General features: G+C 40.2%; 1 protein-coding gene across 2 annotated transcripts in view; it reads right to left on the minus strand.

Annotated features, from left to right (window-relative positions):
* The window catches only part of GPC4 (glypican 4), a 116349-nt gene that overhangs the window by 35408 nt on the left and 55813 nt on the right, over positions 1 to 25128 (minus strand). For both annotated transcript variants that reach the window (XM_010373380.2, XM_030934667.1), the window contains one exon: positions 1599 to 1757. In XM_010373380.2, coding sequence (XP_010371682.1) covers positions 1599 to 1757 — 159 coding nt within the window. The remainder of the gene's footprint in view (positions 1 to 1598; positions 1758 to 25128) is intronic.

Genomic DNA, 25128 nt, shown 5'->3' on the forward strand with positions numbered 1-25128 from the left:
TAAATTCCATTATGAAGCCCCTAAGTGGTGATTTTTAAATATCAACATCTTAAGTTTTCAAAGATGATCATTTAATTATCTAAGTTTTCTCCCCAAAGTAAAATAAAAGACTTAGGTTATTATCTTGAATGAGAAATGCTATAGTCAAGAAAACACCATTATTTTCAATAATAATAATTCAGTGATCAGGAGAGACAGGGGAGGTCTAATGATAGATTTTGCCAGTAACACCCATTTTCACGTGGTATTAACATACTGTTAAATATTCTTAACAGCTACAGCATATATGTACAGGGATATGGGTAATAAGAAGGATATATAGATATATAAATTGTTCCCATTCATCCAGGGAAAGGTAATAGAACTAAGACACAATTTTCCACATAGTGTGTTTGAAAAAATGGGTAGGATCAATGGCATACTACATAGACAGTGTTTTAGTTCAACTACATTATAGATTAAATATGCTTTTGTGGTCTCACCTGGGAACCTAACACTTATTAAATTGGCTATAAGTTTGAAATAACAAATCTCAAAGCCAACATTTGAAATACAACCTGTTCTTTAACTGAGGACTGCCTTATCAGCTATATCAAATCTAATTTAGTCTAACTTTCTCACCATGGTAACAAGCCCTTTGCAGAAATACTCAAAGACATTTCATATCTAGAAAATTTGTCTTGTACTTCTTCACCACACATAATGTCAAGAAAAGCATGCTTCAAAGGTACTATGTAATTAGAATGGCCTTTAAAACAGGCACAAAGGAAATCATTCCTCTTAAAACTAAATCTACTTCATAACAATCTTCAAACTGACTGAACAGCACCAGGGAAAAGAATCCTGAGGTATTTTGGACTCCATATTCTATTTTTTAAAGTCTGTTATCTGTACCATTGTTCAGATAGGACCAAAGTACACTCTCAATTGGCTCATACTGGTTATTTCTTCAATATTAAGAGAAAGTATGCCTGTGAGAAGTCATGTCTGGCACAGGTGATTAGAATGGGTTCTGTTGTGGCTTTTACATGAAAAGACTATGCAAGAGCTTCAGTTAATGTGAGGCTGGATGGAGCCCAGCTTAATGAAGACTATAGTAAAATAGCTACTTTTGGGTCTCTGCTGCATGGAAACTCAAGAACTTTAATCCTGTCTGTGTTCTGCAAAACTTTTAGGAATTCTAGTTGTCTTTGGGGATCCATTTTGAAATTTAATTTGAAGTCCAGCATCTGTAAATTCTCTCTATTTTGACTAAGATAGTTTTCAGATGCCTGCTTTTTATTAGGTCTTTTTTTTAAAAAAGGGATTTGCGTCAACAACACTATTCTGTGTTCATCCAAGAAAATAAATGAAAGCATTTAAGTTAAACTAATCTATTTTTTGGCTCCTTGTGACCATATTTCCATAATGCCTACCATACAGATTCCAGTGCATCCGGAAGTGTTCTAGCCATAAAGCTACAGGGCTAACTCGTCTCTGGTATCCAACAAAGACAACATCTTGGGAGAAAACTTAAGCACTGAGGGAGCAGAGGAGCTGTGAAAAAGCTACAGTACAGACTTAACTGCCGGCTCTTACATATGACTTGAATAACATACCATCAAACTTCTTGTAACGTGAAGCAAAGACAGCCTGCAAATGATTGCACTGTTCGCTGACCACACTTTTGAAATCATCTTTACTTTGCAGGCTGTACTTCTCCTCCATCTCTTGAGAGCAGCAGGTAGAACCCTGGGGACAGATCTTCAAATGATCACCTGCAAGATAAAAAGTAGGACAGTCAATGTCTATCATCATTCATCAAGTCCAAGAGGGAAGGGTTTGATTTAGGTTCATTTCAACCTGTGAGGTTCCTGCAAAGGCCCAGGCATCATGTGTACCTAACAAGTTCCAGGAAGCCTAAAAATATTTATTCCCTTTTTGAGAAAATAAACAAAGCCCTCTCCAAAAAGCAAAATAACTTTCCAATCAGAGAGATGGCTAAACCACAGGAAAATTGGTGTGGTCAATAAACAATATAGTATTCCATGTCAACTAAAGTCTCTTTTATAAATTCCCAGAGATTCTCATATTCTATGCTAAATACTGCAGAAGTCATGCAAACGAGACACAGTTTTTCCAGATTTGGGAGTTTACACTCCAAGAGAGATTGTCCTTAATGACGAATGATTTATAAAATATGTGACAACAGACAAAAACTGAGCAAATATACGTGCAATAGTTACACTGTGGGGAAACAAAGGGATTTGTGCATTTCAAGGGTTGTCAGCAAAGAGGAAACTATAGGAGTTTATGCTGGATGATCTGAGCCTATGATAAATCACAAAGGGGTAATGGTAATCCTCAATCCTTGAGTTTAAGATTTTTTTAAATCCAATGTATTCTGTGCAGATGTCAGAGACTGTATCTACCCTATGATTCTGTATAGGGTAGCATCATCCCAGTATAGACCAACAACTTCCAATAAATGCCTTTATGTAGTGATGCAGCCCCAAGAGTCAAGGGAAATGTCAAAGACACATCACTCCACAGCAACCCAACCCATGAAGTATCTCCCTCCTTTATACCAACTGCATTTCGCTTGCAGTGTGAAGGTGAGGTTTAGGCAGGGTTTTTTTCTATATGCCCCAGAGTTCCCCCCTTGTTCTCCGTCACAGAACAAAAATTGTGCTTTGAAGAGACAATGTCTCTTCCCTCATAATGACCACAAGATGCAATGCCACTCAAAAATAAACCCCACTAGCTACTATCACTTCAGTCTCTCCAATATTAATTGGTGTGGTATAATTTTGTATACATGTTTACAAGGATTGACTTTCACTGTTCCTTTTGCTATTGCTGTCCGTGTTCTATGTAAGTCAAAACGGGTCCGAAGAGAGAGGTGATCTGAGGAACTCAGGAATGAGTATATTGAAGACATATGAACCTGTCAATGGTAAGTGTGCCCAATCAACAAAGTGATGGGGAATTAAAAGCTAATCATTCAAACAACACTAATCATGGAAAACGAAATGGTCCATGAGCTGGTCATTGCTGTTTCTTGGCCATGTGTACTTACAGAAATAGGGCTTCGCCTAAGAGAGATACCAAAGCAGCTTTAGGGTAGCAGGGTATTTCAGATAAAATTGAGCTGGCAATTTATTTGACTAACACTAGATTGTCTACTGCACATATGCAAATAATTATATAATCATATATGTTCCCGATCATTCTTCCTTCCTGGCAATTAAAAAGTAAGGAGAATGTTACTGCCCCCCAAAAAGGGGAGTATGCAGCATTAAAGGACAATGTAAGGAAGGCAGAAAGGGCAACAATCTTCAAATAACTTCCTCATCCAGAAACTGCTAAAAGTTTCTTTTGGCATTTCTGAAAACCGTGGTCAACAGATAATTCCAACAGTAAAAAAAGGAAAAAAAAAAAAAAAAAAAAAAGGTTGTGTAATCAAGTTTAGAGCTGTGAGACTGCAGAATATCTTAGATCTCGTTAGTGACAGAAGAGGGGTTGCTACAGCTCGGTTTTATGGAAACACCTTTGTTACAACCAAAAACAAAACTCCCTCTTCACTGGCTTAACAAGTTCACAGCAGGCCTTTGGTACTGGGACACATAATTAACACAGAAAGATTCAGCTGTCTCCTGGTTTCAGGGTTGAGGTAAGGGTTCCCTCCATTACAGTCTTAACACAATTAACTAATACATATTACACTCACAGCCCCTCTAGAAAATGAATTGGATTGCTCAGAATGAGAACCCACAGAGGATGGTTCAAATGAATTACTTCTAAATAAAGACTTTAAATACAATTTTTAAAGATTGTTATAAGCTAAAATTCATTATAGGATAGGCTGTTTTCTCAAGCACCTGCAAAGATTCCATTGTGGTATGCATGAATTTTTAAGGCAAAATAACTTGTGAGTTTGGAAAATAAACTATGCTCACCTAATGTCAACAGGGTTCACACATAATAAGGGTCACTTACTGGATCCTATCAAAATAGGTTTCTAAGTTCATAGAAAAGTACCCATCTTTTTTCCCTGCCCCCAATGTACATGGGTACATGCACAAACACATGCGCACACACACACATACACCTCAAAGCAAGAAAATACTAAGAGATAGCAGGAAATTATAATTTTCTCTGTTGAAGAAGGTGCTAGATGTTGACAGGCTTAAACTTACCCACAGGAAATTTATACTAAGGATATACCCTTCAAAAATGGGTAGCAGCAATAAAAGTTTTCCTAGTAACCTGGTCCGAGTGGATGGCACCATTTACACTGGCACACATTAAAGGCCCAGAGTGGTCCAGGCACTCCACCCATCTCATCTCCACTAGTGACCTTCAAGCAGAACCTTATCGAGACTTGCTGATACTGGAACACTGGGGCATGTCTTTGTTTTGGTGCCTTTTTTTTCTTTCTTTGTTTCTTTTTTTGAGACAGAATCTCAGTCTACTGCCCAGGCTGGAGTACAGTGTCATGATCTCAGCTCACTGCAACCTCCGCTTCCTGGGTTCAAGGGGTTCTCGTGCCTCAGCCTCCCAAGTAACTGGAATTACAGGCATGTGCCACCATGCCCGGCTAATTTTTGTATTTTTAGTAGAGACAGGGTTTCACCATGTTGGCCAGGCTGGTCTCAAACTCCTGACGTCAGGTGATCTGCCCACCTCGGCCTCCTAAAGTGCTGGGATTACAAGCATGAGCCACCGTGCCTGGCCTGCAATATCTAATTTTAAAAAGAAAAAAAAAAGTGCACTTTCATCTCAGAGAGATCTTTCCGGGAAGATTTTGTCTAATGGTGAAAGGCTTGCCTTATGTAAAGGACAACAACAGGGTAGATACTTGGCTAATGTTTCCGTTGGCAAAGTCATCTGCCCCTCAGTGCAAAGTTCGCACTTTGGGCCATATAGCCCTGAATGCACCACTTATCCTGTCTGCATTTCTAAAAAGCATTACTTGAAAATGTAATTTGACATTCTTGCCAAAAGCCCTGTGACACACGTAGTCCAAGACATACTTGTGAATTAAACCCCAAGACATACTTGGGCTACTGGGGATTTAGTGCCATAACTAGTTAGTGCTAATGAGAAGCACAGGGAGGAAAAGGAGGACAAGTCTGGGTACATTTGAAAATGAAATTATAGCTCCATATTCTGGTAAAAAATCTTTGAAGACTCGAGCAACTAATTCAGTTTTTTTTTTTAACTTGAATATTTCTACTTTAAGCACTCAAAATGGTTTATTTTGAAAGCTAGGGCGTGCATATTATTTGAAAGGCATTCTGTCTTATGTGTTTGAGACTGCTTCTAAAAAATGCTGTGTCTGAGTGAGAAATCTTTTCTTTCTGGAGATTTCCTTTCTAAGCCCGGTGATCTTATATTCTTCTCATTGAAGAAAGATGCCACAAATTTTCCTTTAGGCTGAGAGAGCTGAACACGAGGACAACAGAATAAAGATGGGACAGGTAGACAGCCACTGTGGGGGTAGCATTGGACACTTGTACTTTTTAACAAGGGCTCTAGGTGATTCTGACCCTTCCTTAAGAATTGTTGCTAGAAAGGCTTCTGAATTCCAGCTGTGGAACAGCTGGTTATAGCAGTTGACCATTAGTCTACTACCTTAGTGAATAGTAGATTATGATCTACAACTGGCATTTCTCTCCCATATTTCCCTAATTCAATCTCCTGCTTCCATGACTCTTGACATATAGTTTCTTCTTCAGGTATCGCTTCTAGTCCCTCAAGACTCTCCTGTCTGCTTTCCACTCTCTTTTCACTCTACCCATGTAGTTCTCTCTGACCCCACCCCACCTCTTAAATGGTGCATAATATGAAACTGAAGGGTTTTTTTATTTGTTGTACTTGTTGAGAATTCCTTGTTCTTAATTTAAAAAGCAGGTGAATTCAATGCTTTATGATTTTCTAAGGAAGCACCTAAATTAAGTTGCTTTTTGTACATGGCCCTTGATTAGTTTTTTTCTTTGTGGGTCAGTGGCCCTCAATAGAAAAAATGTCCCCCAGCCCTGTCCTAGGAGGCTTGGATGGGATTCAATGAAGCGTGCTTTTAAAGCTTAACTCTCTGGCATTAAAAACAAAAAAATCACTCGAAAGAGCCAAACTTTTTTCAATCACACCAGCTCTATGTAATTTCTCTTTAGTCTTAATATCAATGCCGTAGTTTTCAAAGCTGAACAAAGACAATCACAATAAATTACTCTCAATCCTGCTGAGTATGTATTGGTTCTTTTTTTGAAGCACTTCAAATCAATGGTTAAAGAAGTAGGCATTGAATATGAGGAATCTATTCCATCATTTAACAGCGCTCTGAGGCAAACAATCTGTGAAACTGTGCTTTCTCATTTTATCTCATTTATTCCTCTCACCAAAGGCTGGCTCTGATGTACAAATGGGATGCAGCTCATGTTCGTTTATTTTCAGTTGCTCATAACTCAGCTTCCCATAGAAAATGTTATAAATGGTAGATAGGTTCTCAGGCTAGCCCTCAGTTTATTTACTACTAACTTGACTATTTTCAACTATGTCTTACAAGCATTTTCTATATGTCTCTCAGAAAATACATTTAGAAATCCAACTAGATGCCAAGAAAGTGTCTCTCCAAATCTCACACTTTTTTGGGAGCTGGGGCAGTAATAGAGGAATACTGGTAGTTACCACTGAGGGGTCAGCTTTCTTTCTGTACCTGCAGGAAATAAAGTAAATCTCTAGTGTTTACTCCCCCAGTGTCCTAAATGGAGAAAACAGAGCCAGAAAATATTGCAAGACACTGGGAGAGAACCCAGGCTTTGCCTGCACCAGTGGGATTTTTAAGGTAGACACTCTTGGTACTCGGACTGATTTTACCAATAATGCAACCAAATGCCTTTGGTAAATAAGAGAGACAAACTGTTCCCTAAGGGTAAGGACCGTAGTGAGGAACATTTGAGAAGAACAGACTGGAAAGCACTATGTAAATTGCAAACATAAGAGACTATGATTTTGCATTGGCCTTTCTTGAAGAGTGCCTCACTTGAGTTATGAAGAAAACTTAGCTTTTTACAAGGATTTTTTAAGGAGTGAATTTAAAAGGTTCCAAATATTTAAAACTACTTGGATCTTTTATTCTGCAGAGATAGCAGCAGTCTAGGGATAAGAAGTTAGATCTAGCCGGGCACGGTGGCTCACACCTGTAATCCCAGCACTTTGGGAGGCCGAGGTGGGCAGATCACAAGGTCAGGAGATTGAGACCATCCTGGCTAACAGGATGAAACCCCGTCTCTACTAAAAATACAAAAAGATTAGCCGGGTGCCTGTAGTCCCAGCTACTCAGGAGGCTGAGGCAGGAGAATGGCGTGAACCCGGGAGGCGGAGCTTGCAGTGAGACGAGATCGCGTCACTGCACTCCAGCATGGGTGACAGAGCGAGACTCTGCCTCATAAAAAAAAAAAAAGAAGTTTGAGCTAGAAGTCAGGAATATGGATTTGAAGCCCAGCTCTACATGATTGGAAGCTTTTGGTAAAGACTCGGGAAAGTCAGTTACCCACTGGAACCTTAAAACGAAAAAAGCCCTTTGAAAACAAGGAGGTATTATGTAAATGTAAAACAGTACAACTGCAAAACAAAGAAAGAAATGAGCATATCTTATGCTAAGTTACTGAAGTTTTGTGTGAAGAACAATTTCTGACAACTTGTACTAGGTGAGGGAGAGGGGCCAGAAAAGCAGCACCTTGTTAAATTCAGTTCAGCCTAAAGTGCCTCCTTACATATTTAAAGTTTGGTCTAAAGGTTTCTCCATACATAGTGAACTGTAACCTAAACTGAGTGTGTAAACAGACTGTAACCTGCTCTTGCACCAATCACAGGTGGCCAACGGTTCAAACCATGTTCAAATAAGGAAATCACTGAGCTGTAACCAACTCAGCTGTTTCTGTACCTCACTTCTGTTTTCTGTAAGTCACTTTCCCTTTTCTGTCCATAAATCCTCTCCGACTACATGGCAGTACTGGAATCCCTCTGAACATATTCTGGTTGTCGGGAGGGGTGATCAATTTGCAAATCATTCTTTGCTCAGTTAAATTCTGTTAAAATTAATTTGTCTGTTACCAGTAGAGGGTCTTGACTGCAAGTTGTCCAGGTTCTTGGTGTTTTGAACAAAGAATTGGACAAAATGCACAGCAAAGCAAGGAAAGAATGAAGCAACAAAATAAGAGATTTATAGAAAATTAAAGTATTCTCCACAGGGTGTGAGCCACCCAAGCAGTGGCTCATGGGCCCCGGTTACAGAATCTTCTGGGGTTCAAACACCCCCTAGAGGTTTCGATTGGCCACTTGGTGTTTACCTCATGCAAATGAAGTAGTGGCCTGCAATCAGTCTGAGGCTAAAATGAAGTTACAAAGTTACACTCCTATGCAAATGTCTGATTAGGAAAGTAACCAATCAAGAGGTACTTTATTTTTTATTTTTATTTTTATTTTATTTTATTATTTATTTTTTTTTATTTTTTATTTTTATTATTTTATTATTAGTGTTGTTGTCGCCCAGGCTGGAGTGCAGGGGCGCAATCTCGGCTCACTGCAAGCTCTGCCTCCCGGGTTCACGCCATTCTCCTGCTTCAGCCTCCTGAGCTGGGACTACAGGCGCCCACCGCCGCGCCCAGCTAATTTTTTGTATTTTTAGTAGGGATGGGGTTTCACCATGGTTTCAATCTCCTGACCTCGTGATCCACCTGCCTAGGCCTCCCAAAGTGCTGGGATTACAGGTGTGAGTCACTGCGCCCGGCCCAATCAGAGGTACTTTCAGTTTTCCTTCTGCCACACAGAAAAAGGGGGAAGGTAGGGTGTGGTGTTGCAAAGGAAGTAGCCTCTGGTCCTTTTGTCACTTAAGCGTGGAAAGTTGGGGTTTTCCTTTCAGTTTAGTTCTTGGAAGTCAGCATGAATTAGCCTCAGGTTCTCTGCCCCCAGATCCTATTCTCCTGCCTCATGTCCAAAGTTTTTCTTTTAACACACTTTCCTCTTCTAGCAAGTACAGAAAGATGTGGAAATAGGGCACATCAAGGAGTTGAACGGCATGCATATGTGATGGTGAACTGATGGCGACCAAGCCATCAACCAAGGAATTCAAACGGCCATCAAAAGCAAAGCCACAGGAGTTTAAGGAGACATGATGAGGAAATATAATGTGACATCCTGGATGGGATCCTGGAACAGAATAAGGACACTGGTGGGGGCGGGGGTGAACTAAGGAAATCAAACAAAAAGTTGTATCCAAATGTTCATAGCAGCATTATTCATAATAGCCAAATTTCCATCAGCAAATGAATGGATAAACAAAATGTGGTCTACTGTATCTGTATAATAGAATATTACTCAGCCATTAGAAGGAAGGAAATTCAGACACATGTTACAACATGGATGAATCTCAAAAACACTGCTAAGTGAAAAAAATCCACATTCACATAAAATGTCCAGCATAAGCAAATCTAGAGATAGAATGTAGATTCTTGGTTGCCCAGGGCTGGGGGAGAGGGGAAAGGATGAAAGTGAGGATGCCAGCTAAAAGGTGCGGGGTTTCTCTTGGGGGTGATGAAAAATTGATTTTGGTGATGGAGGTACAACCTTGTAGATTTAAAGTCACTGTACACTTCAAATAGGTGAATTATTTGTTACATTAACTATATCCCAATAAGACAGTTACCAAAAAGCTCAGGAAATCAGAATTAAGTGTGGATTTTAGTTAATAATTTTACATCAATATTGGTTCATCAATCATGAGAAACATACCACCCTAATGTAAGATGTTAATAATGGGATACTGGGGGTGAGATATAGGAAAGTCTATGTGCTATCTTCCCAACTTCTGTAAATCTAAAAGAAAAGCGAGTCTTGGCTTTCAAATTAAAAAGCATAAATACATGTGGCCAGCAGGGAAAAACTTTCATCACGCTTTCAAAAATATAAATACTTGATGTAATTCTAATATTGGGGAGCTGTATTAAGCTATTATTTGCTGGAGCAATTTTCCTAATCCCTCAATTGCTACTTTACTCTTTTTCTAATTTTTATTGTTCTAAAAGTAGAATAATTCCTTGCTGTTGGTCTAAAGCATTACCAAAACAGTTTCTGTTCATTTCTTAGATCTAAATTCATGTAGCCACAAAGCGAACTAAAATGCAGGTTGCTATATAACTCCAGCCCCTCTAAGCTATCTAAGAACCCCATGAGGAACATACAATGCTCTGCTTCATGGGAACAAAGAAAGAAAATCTCTAAAGGTTTTTAATAACTCTAGGGAGGTGGAGGGACGTGTACATTAATCCATCCTCCCTCCTTCCAAAAAGGAATGAAATTACTGCATAAAATGTGCTATGTGCATCCAAAGCCTGGAGTCATCTGACCTTAATAACAAAGCACGTAAATTACAGTCATTATGCAGATGTATGATTTGAGATCACCTACCAATCAGTAGGAGAAATGCAGCCAGTTAGCATTTTGCAAAACCTTGCCAAAATATAGCTCTGGAGGGCTTAAGACTGCCAATTATTTCTAGGTCCACTAATCCTACAAGGTAGGATACAGAAGGCCAGTCAGAAACACATACAGTTCAATAATCAGTTTTATTATATTTTTGTAAGAATAACTTTATGTAAGGGTAGTTGGAAGAGTTAGGGTTGCTACTTTAAAACTCTACATTTCATTTCAATGAGCTTATAACAGCTTTAAACTGCACTCCAGATAGAAATCAATCAAGGCTTCTTATTGCTTTTTAAATGATAAGCAAATTGTGAACCAATGTGACAAATTAAGAACCAATTCTGGTAATCTTAGATCCCCATTTTAACTGTACCAAAGGTTTATTAAGTAAGGCACACCAAACCAAACTGAGTGAATGGCCTGAAATGCACACTTTGACCTTGTGTTGCCATCACTTCTGAGCAGCTAGAGCGACTGCATCTATTTTGCACATTTACAACCACTACCTCCAGGACTCAAAAGGAATAGTAATACTACTAGTGATTAACCCAAAACTCTCCAAAAATTCTGAGGCTCCTGTAAATACTTTCTAAGCAGTGCTAATAAAAGGCTCACGAAGTGTGCTGGGGACCCTTGCGGGATAGCAAGGAGCAGACAGGAAAAGATGGAGCTCTCTTACTTGTTTCGCAACTAACAAAGGAGATCTTTTCTGTCAATAATTCAGGTGCACATATCTTGGTAGCATCGTTAGAGAATTTCTCTTAAGTAGCAATTATGATTTTCACTAGGCTCATAATTTAACAGAAGGCCTAGGGATAAATGATTCCAAATGCCTCTATGGATTTCATACTCATTCAAGTGATTTAAAGGCGTCACATGTGAGTTTCAAGCTCTTTAAGAGAAAAACAAACACACAGACTTTGAGGGTGTTTGTTACATAGCGCCTATGAAATTAAGATTTCCACAACTCTCCTCAAAGTCCTTCTTGCTTTACTGGTGAATTTTTCTCATACTCCCACTCCTCCAACTCTGAGGTTTTCTTTTTACAGAGAGTGAGATGAGAGACAGTACAGATACTGAGATTCCCAGGGTTGATCACGTCTGTTAGAGCCCCAGTGATACATTCAGTTACGAATAAAAAGCAGTCTAGACAGAAAACGCCATGGGTGAGGATTTTATTTTCCCTCTGGAACCTGTACCCCCAAGCCACGCATCATAATCGCTGGCAGACCAAGGCCTTGGCAGGGCCATCTCTGAGACAGCTGATCAGACCTGGCTTGGAAGGTCATGGTGATTCCCAGAGTAGGAGAGGGCTAGCCGCCAGCACTTTGCCCTTTCTTTGCATCTCCAGTGACTGCCCCAGTGGGCAGTCTCCTGCACACCATCACAGAAGACCTCAGAGAAAGCAAAAGGAGGAAGGTATCCTCAGGAAGACATCAGAGACACCCCTTTCCTCCTCCCCCAGGGGCTGACTCAACACTGACTTCCAACAGCAGGTAATTTTCCTTATTATTTCCAAATAATCTCTAAAGAAGATCCTGGGAATCTCATTCTCAGATAGCCTGCCACAGCCATTTAGGATTCACAGGAATATCCGAAATGGTCAACAGCTGAATTTGCTGCAAGTATAGAAGAAAATACAGTTGGTGGGTGGGGAGGCTCAGAGATATCAGACATTTCTCTGATTGTTCTAAATGAATGATTAAAGCCTGCCTTTTTACATACATTTCATGGATTGTGTGAGTCATGACAATTTGTTGTTGTTGTTGAGACACAGCGTCTTTGCTCTGTCACCCAGGATGGAGCGCAGTGGCGTGAGCATAGCTCACTGCAGTCTCGACCTCCTGGGTTCAAGTGATCTTCCCACCTCAGCCTCCTGAGTAGCTGGGATTACAGGCGTGTGCCACCACACCTGGTTAATTTTTGTATTTTTTGTAGAGATGGGATTTCACTACGTCGCCCAGGCTGGTCTCGAACTCCTGAGCTCATGCGATCCTCCCCCTTAGCCTCCCAAAGTGCTGAGATTACAGGCATGAGCCACTGCACTTGGCTGAGTCATGACAATTTTTAACATCAAATTATTTTATCTTTCTTAGTAATTGCTTTCAGCTTAAACAAAAGGGAAGGTAAAAGCTGTCTTTACCTTCTCTTAACCCTCCTTTTCACAGTATACCCAAAATTTCTCCCTTCAAAATACAGCATGATAAGAGGTTTTCAGTAAATTTACTGTCTAGAAAAAATACACCAGAAGAATAACATTTTCATTCATCATGAATTCTCCAAAAGATATTTCTCCAAATGGCTATCTAGAAAGCCTTTATGTAAACCTACCGATGGCAAAGTCCACTTCCTCACATAAAGAAAAATGATTCTGGGACGGGCACAGTGGCTCATGCCTATAATCCTACCATTTTGGGAGGTCAAAGTGGGAGGATTGCTTCAGCCTATGATTTCAAGATCAGCATGGGCAACATAGTGAGACCCTGTCTCTACAAAAAATTTAAAAATTAGCCGGGAATGGTGCCACACACCTGTAATCCCAGCTAGTCAGGGAGGCTGAGGTGGGAGAATCACCTGAGCCCAGGAGGCTGAGGCTGTAGTGAACCATGATCATGCCACTGCACTCAAGCCTTGGGGTGGGGGAGGGGGGAATGTTTCATTCTGAAAACAAAACAAAAATACACAACAACAACAAAAAACAGTAATCCATACAAACCATTACTCAAAATTCTAGCTAGGCATCAATAAAATGGTGCAGAGGAAAGTAAGATTTACATTTTTAATGTTTGTGCTTAATTACATCCTTTAAAACCCACTTCCACAAAATTCTTGTTAAAGGTCATAGTTAAGTTACAGCTTACTCTAATACAGATCTGCACTGAAGGACTCTTAATAAGTCCCAGTTCCCATGGATGTGGACATGAGCCACAGTTGACCAGGGGTTAATTTTATAACATGAGAGAAAAATTGTTCTGAACCTTGGAATGGGCAGATGAGGGAGGGGCAGAGCCCTCCTCATACTCCCCATCGTTTTGCAAGGCTGAGTTTCCCCAACCCTCCCAACTGGCCACGAAAAGTCTTCAAGCAGCATGTTATGCAATATGAAGCATGCCATTTTCAGTAAAAGCAAAACAAAAACTCCTTCTCCCCCATTATCTAATGCCCTAGCACCTGGGGCACATGCCCTACAATTTACTACCATTTAATAGGCTCTTTGTTATTTAGAAAAGTTTTGTTGACAAATGTAAAGATTTCAATGCGTACTTCCTTTTCTAGGTCAGTTCCTGGAGCTTTAAGTAAAACTTGTCTCAGTCCTAATTTTGGAGTGAATGCCACTGTTGATGTTGCTATCCAGAGAATTACCTGCGTTTATCACTTATCCTTTGTTTCCTGCCTCAAAGTCAATCATAATATTTGACGAAACAGTCCCACAATTCCATGGTGTGCCAGTTATTTTGAGTTTCCTTGGCTTGGTGTGAACCCCTAGCCCCCCACCGGCCACCGCACCCTCCCTCCACCACCAAGAAAAGCTTTTTGAAAACCTAAATAGATCACATGCACTGGTTTCCCTTTCTCTACATATGCATTAGCCACTTAAGAAACACAAGGTCACTAGCAAAGCACAGATTCCCCTTATTTAACGAAGTTGCCTTTCCTGGAAGACTGAGTTTGCTCAAGTTTTCAGCGTCCTCAGCCTTTATTATAGACTCTACCAGCTTGACTTTATTAGTGAGGCACCCCAGGTCTGACTGGGACTTATCCTAGTGGCTTCTTAACACCATTTGATTCTCCAATCTCACCTTTCAGAACCTTTCCTTTAGAATCAAACCTGTTAAATAACCACATTTGATTTATTCAGTAGGATTAGAAAATCCAGTATATTTACCACTTTGTGAACTCGTTACTTCAAGTAGACCACTGCAAGAGATTATCTGGGAATGGAACTCTGCCCTAACATTTTCCCCAAGTCGAAGAAGTCAAAGATTTGATTCACTTCTCCCAAACTAACCTTTGACCTGATTTGGCAACACAAAAACATTGTTGGTCCTTAATGCAGTATTTATCAAGTGCCTCTTATGTGCCAGATGCCATCCATCAGTGCAGAAAATACAAAAGGTTTGGTCTCCGCCCTCTTGAAAATTACAAGATGAACAGACATGGATTTTATTGTTGTTCTCTAGGCTTTTTCTCTCTCCTTCTTACTCTATAATGTTAATTCCTCCAACTCCCTCCCCACCACAAGATCTCTGAGGTCCTCTAATCTTATCTTGGAACAACTCAAGTCCAAAAGACAGGAGGAGAGATGATGCTAAATCAGGCAAATCAACTCAACCTATGTTTCTTCTCACTTTGGGACTTCAACCGATGTGCCATAGGGGTGCCTTTGGACAAAGTAGGAGAGAGTCGCACACTCAGATATAACCTATACATTGCCATATATACTATAGCCATTTTTTGAGACAACCAAAACTACTGAAGGCATTATCTCGGACTCAGAGCAAAATCTGACAAGGTAAGGGTGAATAAACAAACTCCTTGGGGACCTAGTTCTGCTGCCTTTCTTGGTCAACAAAGCAAAATTGGCAGAACAAAGACTTCCCACACACATGCTGTTTCATTTCCTTGGCTTGACAAATCAGAAATCACTAAACATTCAAATCTTCTTAAAAAAAAAAACAAAAACAAACAAACAAAAAACTCAGACAATGTCAGTGCTTTGATTTTTAAAGGCCCTAACCTGGTCACTTGATAACAAGCTTCCCTAAACTTATATTTGGATAGTCAATAAATTATTGGCATAGCTCCATTCAATTTTTGTAGCAGAGGTCTCACCAGAGGAGAGCTTCTATGCCCTCAAGTGACTGATATATACTCAACAGTGAACAACTTGAGATACCACCCAGTGCCTCTCCAGCACACACCAGGAATAATCCCTGTTTTTTTCTGGGCTCTGTAAAACACTGATAAAAAGGTGCCTGAAATCAAAGGCAAGGTATTGATTAGCCAATTCTTCAGCTGGGCTGCCATCCAGCCACCCACCATTTTCCTCTGGTTTCTTAAGTACCACAGGGAAGGAAAAATAAAGCCAGATCTTAGGTGCTATATTAAAGTATTAATGTGTCTACTTATTCATGACATAAAAAAATATACTCCCTTAGAGAAGAAGATGGAAAAGTTATTGCCTCTTTGTCAGCAAGTGACACAGAAAAGAGAGAAACCAGTCATTTACTACACATTCAAGTCAGGCCTGTTCAATTCCTAGCCATCTTCAGATAACCCTAACCATACCAGGGCCCTCTTAGGCACCACTGGGCCAAAGAAATAGATATGACTGCTCCAGAAAGTGCATTGCAAGTGTCCTGGCCTTCTTTACTGAAGAACTAACCAAAAATGAAACGGCTGCCTGTTACCATTTTTGCTTTGGGTATGAATGAAAGGATAGGAGCCACTCTAATTTGAGCCTCTAAGAACTTAGGGTTCCTTCCATGGGGCTGATGTTGGAGTCACTATACAATGTAATGCCTGTCACAGGAGCTAAGAGAGACACCAGCACTTCAGAAATCTGGCCCACAGGCAAGCTTGAGACCTGATGCTCACAAATTCAAAGTATCAGACAGCTTTCTCTGACCTGGTGCAACTGGGTGAGTGGGTGCTCATTCCGTTATTTCAATGTCTAGCTTGCCCTCCCTAACTCTTTTTGGTAATGGGCCAACTGCTCACTCATAAACCAATTGATTTGGTCAAACATTTGATCCCAAAGAAGTTCCAATTACTCCTCTACTCCTAGAATGTGGCCTGTCAGCTACTTTAGGATAAGCAACAAACATGGGGCATGGGGAAGTTCTTTCTCTCTTACTCCTGCACATTAGAGGCCTGTAGGAGTGAGAGAGAAACAAATGGAAAGAAATAGGCCAAAGGAGGGAGGGAGAAAAAAAGACAGTATATATGACCAAGGGCCCAGGAGTGGGAGAGTCACCTACAATTGATGCAAGTGGTGATCTGGCACCAGGGCCTTTCGTTCTATGGTAACTCCCATCAAGCACAGGGACACGTTTTTCTCCCTAGTTTCCATTACACAGAGCCTGCAGATGGCACGCAGCATTACTACTGCAATTACTGACTATAATTATCATGAAAAGTCTTTGATGTGATAGCAAAAATTATTAAAATAGCCTTTCTTAGAAAAGAAGGGCAATAAATACAACCTCATTTGGAAAATTGAAGGACCTAATTTTGTACCAGGACCTTCTGCCAGAAAAGAGTAAGTCACTTTAATATACTTGTTTTTGTCCCCTCTCCTTGAGGATGTTTCATCTTATGTGGAAAACACATAATGGTATGCAGTTCAGGATATATTTTAAGAGTACACTTAAAGGTACTTCAAAGGAAAATAAAAAATAAAGTAACCTTCTCCTTTCAGATACACACATATTTACATAAGCTCCTAGTTTTTCCTGATCCCACAGTAACCAATGAGAGGCAACTGTTTTTTAAACTGCCTTCAAGGATAAGAACAAATGACAACTGAATTAAATGTCGGTCTTGTTTTAAAGATAATACTTGGCGGCAGTGCTATGCTTATCGGTTTGAAATAGTAAACACTGTAGTGTACTTTAAAAAGTATCAGTAACTAGAAGTACGAAAGAACAGAGAACAGCCCACTTTGTTCTCTTTATCTTTCACTGGATCATAAACCGTGCAAGGTCATGTTTGATTTTTTTAATCTAACTACTCTTATGTTTTAACTCTGAGTCAAGACGGCATAATCCTAAATTGTATGCAGTGCTACAGTAGCACATACATTAAATCATATTCTGAAATCAGTTTCAATGTGGGGAAGAACGGCCTTTCAAAGGCTGAAGCCAAACTAAACGTCCAGCATTATAAGACCTAATTTTTGCAAATAAACTGCCTAAATAAAAATGAGTTCCACCAGGCTATCCAGAAAACATGCTTATGTTTTTGCCCATGAGTGTTTCTATTAATATTTTTTATATATGACAATTAACACAGACCAGTACAAAGACCAACTAGCCTAACCCAAATTTACTTGACTAGAGTTAAGTTCAGTCATACAGAATGACTATACTAGAACTGCATGAGCTTGAAAAAGAAAAATAGTTCAATCTCAAGTTTCATAAATATACATAGAAAAAGGTGCTCAGTGGCACCAAGTCTGAGCTTCCATTTGGCCGAATGACTTGGTGGGTATGGGCAAATAGAATATATACTCTTATAAAAAAAGCATTGTTTCGTTATTATGAGATGAACTTTCATAGCTCCATGATTTGTGGCTACAAACATAACACAAATTACATCAGGGACTATTACAAAATGAGCCTATATCAAGAAATAGTCATGATGCATTTTGCTTATTGGTTTAAAACTCTTCTAATGGCACTGACACATTTGGTAGCCTTGGGATCACATACAGAACCCAAACTTCCTTTTATTCCACCAGTAAGTAGCAGTAAGTAGCAACTTAGAACAAGAAGGGTCAATGATAATGTTTTGGATGTGTGCACCATCCAAATTGCATGTTGAAAAGTGACTCCCAATGTTGGAGGTGGGTCCTAGTGTGAGGTGACTGGGTCATGTGGTTGGGTCCCTCATGAATGGCTTACCACGAGTCCCTGGGAGAAAAGTGAGTTCTTGCTCTGAGTTCCCATGAGACCCGGTTGGTTAAGAGAGTATGGCACCTCCCCACTCTTTCTCCCTTGATCCCACTATCACCATATGACATGCTGGCTCCTCCTTTCCCTTCCACCATGATTGGGAGCTCCCTGAGGCCTCATTAGAAGCAAATGCTGGAGTCATGCTTGTACAAACTGCAGAACCATGAGCCAATTAAACCTGTTTTCTTTATAAATTACCCAGCCTCCAGTATGTCTTTATAGTGATGCAAAAATGGTGTAACAGTCGGGCACTTCCAGAACCAAGAGTTTTAGGTTATTCTGTGCTATCGTGTAGATATGGTTTGTACGGCCCCTTCAAGTCTCATGTTGAAATCTGATCCCCAATGTTGAAGGTGGGGCCTGGTGGGAGATGTTTGGATTGTGGTGGGCAGATCCTTAGTGAATGGCTTGGATCTCGCAGCAGTGAATTCTTTTTTTATTTCAGATGAAGTCTTGCTCCGTCACCCAGACTGGAGTGCAGTGGCGTAATCTCAGCTCACTGCAACCTCCGCCTCCTGGGTTCAAGTGATTCTCCTGCCTCAGCCTCCCAAATAGCTGGGATTACAGACACCTGCCACTACACCCAACTAATGTTTGCATTTTTAGTAGAGACGGGGTTTCACCATGTTGGCCAGGCTGGTTTCGAACTCCTGACCTCAGGTGATCCACCCACCTCAGCCTCCCAAAGTGCTGGAATCACAGGTGTGAGCCACCACACCCAACAGTGAATTCTTACTCTTAGTTCCCAAGAGAGAACTGGTTGGTAAAAAGAGCTTGGCACCTCCTCTCTCACCATGTGATGCCTGCTCCCCTCCCCTTTCCACCATGAGTAGAGGCTTCCTGACACCCTCACCAGAAGCAGATACTGACAATATGCTTCTTGTACAGCCTGCAGAACCATGAGCCAAATAAATCTCTTCTTTATAAATTACCCAGTCTCAGGTATTCCTTCATAGCAACACAAATGGACTAAGACACTCCACATCACCAAGGATCCTCAATCAGAACAGTTCAGTAAAAAGCAAATGGATAAAGTCACAACAAGTGGGAAACTCAAGAGAACAGAAAAGCTTGTCTGGACTATGATTTACTATCTAACTACATACTGTATAGTGTACATGTCAGAACAATGTGGAAAATTAGCTATAAATGTTTTGACTGGACTCTCTTTTCTGAGTCTCTGAGGCAGGGAGGCATCATGTTATATGGAAAGCATAACAGCTTCAGAGGTAAATAAGCCCAAGTTTAGGCTAAGTTCTTTCTTAATTAAAAAAATGATTTTTAGGGCCAAGTGCAGTGGGTCATGCCTGCAATCCCAGCACTTTGGGAGGCCGAGGCAGGTGGATCACTTGAGGCCAGGAGTTCGAGACCAGCCTGGGCAACATGGCAAAACCCTGTCTCTACTAAAAGTACAAAAATTAGCCAGGCATAGTGGTGCATGCCTGTAGTCCCAGCTACTTGGGAGGCTGAGGCAGGAGAATTGCTTGAGCCTGGGAGGTGGAGGTTACAGTGAACCGAGATAGCACCACTGCACTCCAGCCTAGGCGACAGAGGAAGACTTTGTCTCAAAAAAAAAAAAAAAATTTTTTTTTAGAGATGGCATCTCTGTCACCCACGCTGGAGTGCAATGGCATCATCGTACCTCACTGTACCCTCAAACTCCTGTGTTCAAATGATCCTCCCACCTCAGCCTCCTGAACAGTTAGGACTACAGGTATGCACCATCACGTCTGGTTATTTTTTCGTTTTTTTAAGAGACAGGGTCTCCCTGTGTTGCTCAGGCTAGTCTGAAACTCCCGGCCTCAAGCAGGAGCCACCTCACAGTGGCTGGGATGAAAGGCCCACGCCACCATGCCCAGCTTAGGCTCAGTTCTGTTGCTTGCCAACTGTGCAAGTTTGAGCCACTCTCCTAACTTCTCTGAGACTAGTTCATCTGCTGTAAAATGAGGACAAGAGCAAAACCTACCTCAGAGATTTGTTGGAAGCATTAAAATTATACAGTATACCTCAATCAACAGTAGCTATTATCATAAACACTGATATCAGAAGCTGCTATATATTTCTCAGAAAGGGGATCCTTTCTATGTATCAGAGTTCAGCTATGTTTAACCAATGGGGGAGTGTTTGTTTTCTTATTGTTGCTATTGCTATCATTACTATTATTTTTAGTCTTTGGAAATATTTTTTTCTAAAAATTATAGATCAAATGGAAATTTAGCTTTATTTAGCAGAAAGACAAAATAGTCCCTTGATAAAAATTCAGGCTACAGCCTGCAATACTGCTCTAGGATTGTGAGCTACAGAATCTTTTCTTTAGCTTTTGACATGGTTCTGTTATGAGCTTTGAGAGATTAAATAAAAACAAAATATTAAAGGTTGATTCTTATGAGAGTGCCATTATTTTAGGCCAAATAGGTCAAATATCAGCAATTTCACATAGTCTGACCAAATATTTTGGGGAATCAACTTAGCAACAATATCCAAAGGTTTCTACGTATAAATATGATTCACTTGCATCCTAGAATACCTAACTCATGAACAAAATTCAAAAGATTAAAACAAGACACTATTTGCTTGAGTAGATATGCATCTGACTTTACAAAAAATATTGTGTGCCCAGAATATGCACTATGTCTGCTGCACTATCCTGACAAATGATCAATTTCTTCCTAATGGCCAATCATTTTGTTGAAAGAACTCTCTGCTCTATGAAATAAAGGCAGATGCTTTGGAAATTTAGACTGTCTAAGGATAAATGTATGTCAAATAAAAGAAAAAAAATCCACCCTGAGATGAAGGGAGTTTGTTCCCTATCACATCAAAGGAAGGGAGAACAAAGATGGAAATGACAGCTCTCTGTACCATTGTGATGCATTTAAGTGCTGATTTTTTTTTATGTTGCTGATGAGAGTATATCAACCTTAGAGCGTCTGTCAGTTTATCACCAGATCACCTCCCTTATACTATCTTTATGTCTTAAATATTTCTGTCAAATAGGTCTTCCTCTACTCAGCTTTAGATTGGTACCATAGATTTCCCTCCATTATCCCCTTACATTTGTGCATAAGATTCACAGACATAAATGAAAAAAAAATCATCAGCATAATACTTACCTGCCAACATCTACAGCCAAGATTTGGAGACATGAAAAATGATTACTTCCTGAACAAGTGTTTCTAGAATGGGAGTACGGGGGATGGAGGGGGGAAGGGAAGAAAGAACAGGTGTCCCAAGAGATACGTGCCCTTGGTCTTGAGTAGTGTATAGGACTTAGGACACCAAGTAAGTGTGAATAAGCAAATGTGTAATGGTGACCACACAGCAATATTAAATTTAACAACATGATGAGAGAGGAAAAGTACAAACCCCCGTATATAATTTTTGCTATATTAGAGTAAGAAACTATGACAAAAGCAGGGCATTACTGAGGGAGTTCGGAAAGTAAACAACCCTCAAGATGCCTGGAGACTGTTTTAAAAAGGGGAAAGAGAAAAACTTACTTATAGTTGCCCCAGAATAATTACTTATATTTGTGGGGGGTGGAGGCTGGAGAGAGAAGAGAACCTTCATTGTGGTTAAAAGGCAGAAGAAAAAGCAGTGGTGGTTAAAGAAAAAAAAAAAAAAAAAAAAAGTCCAGAGAAGGAATAGAGAAAATCCTGTAAGTCACAGCAGGTTAAACACAAAATAAAATCTAGGCAGGAGCAACTTGCAAGAGGTTGCAAAGCCAATAGTAAGAGGTTCTTTTGCTCTATCAAAGGGAGGAAGCCAGTTAGAGGAACCACTTAATCACAGTCACAGGGCTAAAAAGGAGATGGTGGAGAGACTGAATGAATTCTTTGTCTTGTAAGGAGATGCGCATTTCCAAACCAGAACACTGAACTCCGCAGGTCAGAGGTACTAGATCAAATAGTGGTAAACATGATGCCCTGCGTCTAATCAACAAACCAGGAGTAGATAAATCACTGGGACCAGATGGTATCCACCAGCCAGTTTTGAAGTAACTCAAGGGTGAAATTGTTTTGGCCAACATGTGTAGGCTGTCTTTACAAACAGCCACTGTGCCCAAGAGACTGGTGCTTGTCAATGTGATTCCTATTCATAAGAGGGGTTCTAGAAGGGACCCTGGGAAGTAGAAACCAGTAAAGCTCATTTCCATATCAAGCAGGCTGGCCAACTTTACAGGAAAGGTGAAATCACTACACATTTATGAAAATAAGGCCTATGGTGGCGGGGGCGGGTGGGGGAGGGGGTCGGGGGAGAGAAAACCAAGTATTTTGGCAAAGGAGAAAAATCATGTTCATCTAATAAACCAGGGCTCTTGGGGTGGGTGGTGCAAGGAGAATATATGAATAAAGGGGACCCTGAGGATATAATTTATACAAAGCGTGCTAAAAACACAACAGAAAGTATTATCATGTTATCTACATTACTGTGCATTGTCATTGAATCTTAAAGGACACACACAAATGAGATAAGGAAAATTCAGATGTTAGATTAAAAGGTCAGGGCAATAATTTGCTTTATGAGAGGTTAGGAAGACAAATGAAAATATATTAAGGTTCAGTGTGTAAAGACAAGAATATTATTTCTTTTAATCAAACATATGGAGAGGTTTTAAAATTGTTGTCTCTTTTATCACCTCCTGATATACTAAGTTTATTCAATAAACAACCCTAAAAGTATAGCAATGGCTTGCTTATACATTACTTCAAATTGCGGGATGACCCAATAAGCAAGGGAAGCCTTGGTTTGCCAGAAAAAAAATAAGAAGAAGAAGAAACATTCAAAGTCTGTAAATTTACTGTAGAAGACTGAAGACACCCTCTGGAACACAGTCTTTATTTTGTACACAAATACTCCAGTTGCATATTTAACCAACTCTGCTGTCTGATTTCTAGACATTCAGTTCTGCACTGGGTTAAAAAGGGTCAAAGAGTGAACCCAAATCAACGACAGCAGAAGTGACAGCTGAAAAGGAAGGCAGAAGCAACTGCAGCAGAACAGTCTGGGGCCATTTAGCTTAGGGGCAAATAGTTCCTCATACTTCAAAGAGCCCTAAGGACATTGTTGCATTGGAGCACCGTTTATTAAATGATTCTCATAATGATGACCCTGAGTGTTTTTTAACTGGTTACAGTTTTTATCCTTCTGTTTAATAAGTTAGGAGAATAAATATTTTAGAAATATTTTCATTGAAATGTTTAAAATATGTTTAAAAGACAGCTTGATAGGTAAAGGAAAAATCTCTTACTCATAATATTTTCTTTTCAGATGAAGCAAGATAACTAAGACATTATTTTAAAGCTACAAGCAAAAGGTCAACAGTTGGTATAGTTTGTAACTCAAGAGCTTCACAAAAATTCTAGATGTTAGAGAAAACAGACCTACGAGGTGATTTATTAAGGAAAACTGGTTTGTTCGGTATACATTTATAACCTTTGAAATGTTCCAAAAAAGAACATTCATTTTCCTTCTACCTGAGTGTGATGTCCTTGCTGGTGATGCACTAACAGAAAACTGACTCATGCAGCAAGGCTGTTACTTTCAAAGGGCATCAAACAGCTGGTTCACATTACTAAAAGTATCAATCCCAGAAGATATAGAAGAAAAGAGCTACGTAAACAGGAAAACAGGGTTTATATCTTAGAATGGGCTTATTTATTTCTCGAAACACACAGTTTGCCATTTGGGAAGAGAGATTCTGCTAAATACACTTCACACCATTCATGAGTTCTCTCAAGACAACTTGGACTCAACGGAGGAAATAGATCCAAAACACTCAAGAAAAAAACAAAAACAAGATGATTAAGTAGAGCCAACTCTCAAACCACATGCCTTAGAACAAGCTGCTGCATACACCAGAAAAGCACCATTGCTGGTCTTTGTCATTAAATGTGTTAAGTGCTCCAGGGAAATGAAATGACACAAAACCTGTGTAACCTTGAAGGCGGAAATAATAAATTTTCTAGAAAACAAAACTGCATAAATTGTATCGTTCATTTTCCTGTAAATTAGAGTGTCCAAAAGCAAAAGTTGCTCTTCTCTCACAAAAGAGAAAGAATGATGAGGCAGGATTCTGAGTAAGAAAGAAACTCCAGAACAAATTAAATACAATAATAGAAACAAAGATCTTGAAAAATACAGACAAGGCCCAAAGCAATGGCTCATGCCTGTAATCTCAGCATTTTGGGGAGGCTGAGTCGGGAGGATTGCTTGAGCTCAAGAGTTCAAGACCAGGCCGGGCACGGTGGCTCAAGCCTGTAATCCCCGCACTTTGGGAGGCCGAGACGGGCGGATCACGAGGTCAGGAGATCGAGACCATCCTGGCTAACACGGTGAAACCCCGTCTCTGCTAAAAACTACAAAAAACTAGCCGGGTGAGGTGGCGGCGCCTGTAGTCCCAGCTACCCGGGAGGCTGAGGCAGGAGAATGGCGTGAACCCAGGAGGCGGAGCTTGCAGTGAGCTGAGATCCGGCCACAGCACTCCAGCCTGGGTGACAGAGCGAGACTCCGTCTCAAAAAAAAAAAAAAAAAAAAAAGAGTTCAAGACCAGCCTGGGCAACAGATTGAGACCTCGTCTCTATGTAAAACTTAAAAATTAGCTGAGCATGGTGGGGTGTGCCTGTGGTCCCATTTACATAGGAGACTGAAGCAGGAGGATCACTTGAGCCCAGGAGGTCGAGGCTTCAGTGAGCTGTAATTGTGCCAATGCACTCGAGCCAGGGTGACAGAGTAAGACAGTTTCAAAAAAACAAAAAACAAACAAACAAAAAAGACGGAGAGGAGAGGAGAGGAGAGGAGAGGGGAGGGGAGGGGAGGGGAGGGGAGGGGACAGGAAAGGAAAAATACAGACAGAGAAGGGAAGAGGCAAGAAAAAACAATGGGTCACTCATTTTCATTCTAAAAATGCCAATGTACCAAATGTCACATGCCATATCTGTGCCCTACATGTAACACAAACATAATACAAATGTTCTACATTTGAAAG

The sequence above is a fragment of the Rhinopithecus roxellana genome, chromosome 7, assembly GCF_007565055.1.
Source record: "Rhinopithecus roxellana isolate Shanxi Qingling chromosome 7, ASM756505v1, whole genome shotgun sequence".
Taxonomy (NCBI): Eukaryota; Metazoa; Chordata; class Mammalia; order Primates; family Cercopithecidae; genus Rhinopithecus; species Rhinopithecus roxellana.